Here is a 4,463-nt window from a genome sequence, read left to right as displayed (position 1 = left end):
TTTCTATGTGACTGAGACATGGTAGTAGTTTGTGTTTTTCATTGAATCTGTCCATTTCATCTAAATTAGAAAATTTATTGGCATAATTGCTTAGAATATTTCCCTTATCCGTTTGATGTCTATAGAATCTGTGGTAATGCTCCTCTTTCATTTCTGAGATTAATAATATGTGTGTTCTCCAGTTATTTTCTGATTAGTTTGGATAGAGACATCAATGTTACTGATTTTTGCAAGTAATCAGCTTGGTTTTATTGACTTTTTAAATTGTGTTTATTTTTTTATTTTATTGATTTCCATTATCATTATCTTTCTTCTGCTTGTTTTTAGTTTAATTTGCTCCTTTTTTTCTAGTTAATGTGGAAGCTTAGATAAATGAGACCTTATATCTTTTCAAATATAAGCACTTAATGCTATAAATTTCCCTCCTTGTACTGCACTAGCTACATTGCCTACATTTTGATATTTTCTGTGTTTATTTTAATTCAGCTCAAGATATTTTATAATTTATTTTATATTTTTTATTTGACTCATGGGTTATTTAGAACTGAATTTTTAAATTTCCAAATATTTGGAGATTTTTCAGATATCTTTCTTTTATTGATTTTTGGTTTACTTTTGATAACCTAGATAAGGTTTTTAGTTTTGTTGACAACAGAGAAAAAACATGGGATGACTTCATTCTTTGAAGTTTTTTGTAACTTGTTTTATGGTCTTGCATATACATATGATCAATCTTATTGATTTTTCTGTTGCTGTTGAAACAATATATATTCTGCTGTTGTAAGATCAGGTGTTTTGCATGTCAGTTAAGTTGGTTGTTGGTTTTGCCCAAGGCTTCCTTAGGTATATTTATTCTACCAATAACTGAGAAAGGAGTGTCAAGGGTGCCTGTTGGCTCAGTGGGTTAAGCCCTTGCCTTCAGCTCAGGTCATGATCTCAGGGTCCTGGGATCGAGTCCCGCATTGGGCTCTCTGCTCAGCGGGGAGCCTGCTTCCCCTTCTCTCTTTGCCTGCCTCTCTGCCTACTTGTGATCTCTCTCTCTGTTACATAAAGAAATAAAAAAACTTAAAAAAAAAAGAGTGTCAAAATCTGGAACAATCATATTAGGATTGTCTATTTCTACTTTTATTTCTATTAGATTTTCCTTCTTGTGCTTTAAAGTGTGGTTATGAGATTCATTCACAATTATTATTGTTATATTGTCATGATGAATTTATCTTCTTATCAGTATGAAATTTGTGTCTTTATTCTTGGTACCTTAGTCTGCTCAGGTTGCTATGACAAAGTACCACAAAGTGGGTGGCTTAAACAAGAAAAATTAATTTTCTCACGGTTCTGGAGGATGGAAATTCCAAGATCAAGTTTCTAGCAGGGTTGATAACTGCTGAGAGGTCTCCCCTTGTGTGGCAGAAGGCTGTCTTCTTACCATGTATTCATATGGCCTTTCCTTGGTCGTGTGCATATAGGGAGAGAAAGTAGTACTCTGGTGTTTCTTTATATAAGGGAACTAATCCTATTGGATCAGGACCCCACACTTACAACCTTATTTAATCATTATTACTTCCTTAGAGTCCCCATTTCCAGATACAGCCACAGTCAGGGGTTAGGGCTTCAACATATAGATTTTGAGAGGATACAAACATTCAATCTGTAACACTTGGTAATATTCTTTGTTTTGAAATCACTTTGTCTGATAGTAATGTAGCTACTCTAGCTTGATTTTTGTTTCATATTTGCATGGTTTATCTTTTCCATCACTTGACCTTTAACCTATGTATGTTTTTATAGTCAAAGGGAACTTATTGCTGACAGCATGCAGTTGGGTCTTGTTTTATCCAGTATAAGAATTTTTGCCTTTTAAATCTTAGACAAATGTACATCTAGTCTAATTACTGATATGGGTTTAGCTTATGTTTACCATCTTTTTTTGGTTTTCTATTTATCCCATTTGTTCTTTGCTCCTCTTTATCTTTTATTCTGTTTTCTTTTGGATTAATTGATTATACTTTACAGCTCAGGTTCTATCTCCACTATTGGCTGATCAGCTATTTCTCTTTTTAGGTTTTTTTTTTTTTTAGTTGCTCTAGTATTTATAATATACATCTTTAACTTATCACTATTTTAAAATCCTATTAAAATACTTCACATGAAATATAAGATCCCTACAACAGATTTACTACCTCCACTTTCTATGCTATTCTTCTCATACTTACTTTACTTCTACATTTGTTGTAAACCCTGTAATTTAAAAAAAAATCTAAACAATCAATTATTCTTAAAAGATTAAAAGTGAGAAAAACTATGTTTTACATTTATTTTCATATTTTATAAAATTGCTTTTCTGGTTAACAATGTCGCTTCTGGGGGGTGGGGGGGAGACTGAATTCTGCCAGTGCATCTTCTATTCTATCTTGGCTAAATATGAATGTCTTAATTTCTAAGTTATTGTTACAAATAGCTCCATTAGTTTTGTACCTATGGAGTGCTTCTGATCTCGTCAACAATTCACAACAGAGATTTGAGGACATTTCTAAAGGCTCCAATCCTGTTGTACAGGGGTGATCCATCACTCAGTGAAACAATTCACAATTATTCATTTGTTCAACTTTTCTCTGTTCAGTTAATAGTTAAACACGGATTAATCATTAAAGATGTGCCTGACTCTAAGTGAGGCACAAGAAAAAAAAGGTGCTGTCCTTTCCCTGAAGGATCTCCAGAGTAGGTTTTAACCAGAGAGTGAAATCGGCTTCTAACATGCATGATCAGGTGTCTTCCTCCTCAATGCCTACTCTCATTTCTCCCATAATTCCTTGTGTCCTCTTTTTTATAACTTGGTTGAAATACAATGGCAAGTCGTTACTAGGATAACAATAAGGGAGGGTTGCTCGGTGGATAGTTTCAGCTTTGCAAGGTTAAAAAATTCTAGAGCTCTGGTACATAACAATGTAAATGAAGTTAACACTTCTAAACTGTACACTTCAAAATGGATAAGATGGTAGATTTTATATTGTGTATTTTTTAAAACACGACCTAAAAATTTAAAAAAAAACAACAACATTTAAATGAGGAGAAAGGGAGCCCCAGGGTGCACTGCTCTCAGAACTGTTTGGCTAAAACTGAGTTTTGTCTGCTCTTTCATCCAGCTACAGGACCCGAAGCCCCAACCTTCCTTTTCCCACCACAGGAATGGCCTCCCGGCTCCGCCAGGTGTCGCCATGGCCGCGGCCGCCCTCGCCCCGCCTACCGCCAAGTTTCGTCCAATCGCGGCCCTGGCCCCGCCCCCTGACCGAACCTCTTTCCTGCATCCGGGCCTGGGCGGGCTGGTTCTCAAGTCTTAGCGAGGGGCATGGAGGTCCGCGGTGAGCCTCAGTCTGGCGCGAGCTGTTCGTCGTCCGCCCGAGACTGCTCAGCGGTCCCGGTGTCCAAGGAGCTGCTGACAGCCGGGAGCGGCGGCCGCGGAGGTGACGGGCGGGTGGCCGCGGCGTGGAGTGTGCACGTGCGGTAGGGGGCGTGTGGCCGGGGCAGCGGCGGGGGCCGGTCGGCGGCTCCGTGTCCAGGCCCAGCACGGCCAAGGGGACGCCCAGGGTGGCCGCGGGTCTCAGCGAGACCGCCGCGGCGGGGGTGGGGTTCGGGGGCCTCGGGGCGGGCACCCGGCCTCGGGCCCGGGATGGTTCTATTCCGCACGGTTGTGGGCGCCCACTCCGTGAAGTGCAGCAGCAGGACACCTCCCCTAAGGGCAGGGCCTGGGGAGGGCCTTAGGTCGACTGTCGGGGTCCAACTCGGGGTTGGTAGGGGAAGCAGGTTACTATTATGGACTAACCCCCCACCCCTACCCTTCAGTGCTCACAGGACCACCCCTTAATGCCTTGCCTCTCTCTTGTAGAGGGACACTTGGGTCTAGGAAGCCCACATAGGATTTCAGACACTGTAGTAGGGAGTTGAAAAGCATCGATTCGAATCCCAACTCCACGATTGATTAGCTGTGGAACTACAGCAGAGTTGTTTACATTCTCAACGCTCAGTTTTCCATTTGGAAAATGGACGTAGTAGTACCTGTTGATTTTTTTTTTTTTTTTTTTTTTTTTTTGAGGAGAAGGAAAATGTGTTTAAGGTCTTGGGCATGTTCTTGGTAACTATTACCTTGAAGAGGACGTTCTGTGAGAACCCAGAGCATCCGGAGGAGTTATAGTAATAGCCAGAGCTTATGTAGTGCCTACTGGGACCCAGGACTTAATTAACTCATTTAATCCTCACAAAAACGCTGTGCAGGAGGTTCTGTTATCTCTGATTTGTAGGTGAGGAAACTGAGTCACAGTGTATCATACAGATAACTTTCTGGAGATCATGTGGCTGAAAAGTGACAAAATTGGGAATCAAACATACCCTGTTGGATTCTTTATGCTAATCCATTTGCTAGACCTAAAGTACTAATCAAAGAATATTTGCTGAGCTCTGCTTTGCCG

The 4,463-nt window shown here is 40.5% G+C and overlaps 1 protein-coding gene across 1 annotated transcript in view; it reads left to right on the top strand.

Annotated features, from left to right (window-relative positions):
- Positions 1 to 3,294: 3,294 nt before the first annotated feature.
- The window catches only part of LOC111142210 (chromosome unknown C12orf45 homolog), a 6,399-nt gene continuing 5,230 nt past the window's right edge, over positions 3,295 to 4,463 (top strand). Inside the window, exon 1 of the mRNA XM_022495238.1 lies at positions 3,295 to 3,461. Within this exon, the coding sequence (XP_022350946.1) occupies positions 3,347 to 3,461 (115 nt within the window). The 5' untranslated portion in view covers positions 3,295 to 3,346. The remainder of the gene's footprint in view (positions 3,462 to 4,463) is intronic.

The sequence above is a fragment of the Enhydra lutris genome, unplaced genomic scaffold (genome assembly GCF_002288905.1).
Source record: "Enhydra lutris kenyoni isolate GAN:26980312 unplaced genomic scaffold, ASM228890v2 scaffoldscaffold7, whole genome shotgun sequence".
In the NCBI taxonomy this organism is placed as follows: Eukaryota; Metazoa; Chordata; class Mammalia; order Carnivora; family Mustelidae; genus Enhydra; species Enhydra lutris.
Note: the sequence above shows the minus strand (reverse complement) of the source record. Positions and strands in the feature narration are given on the sequence as shown.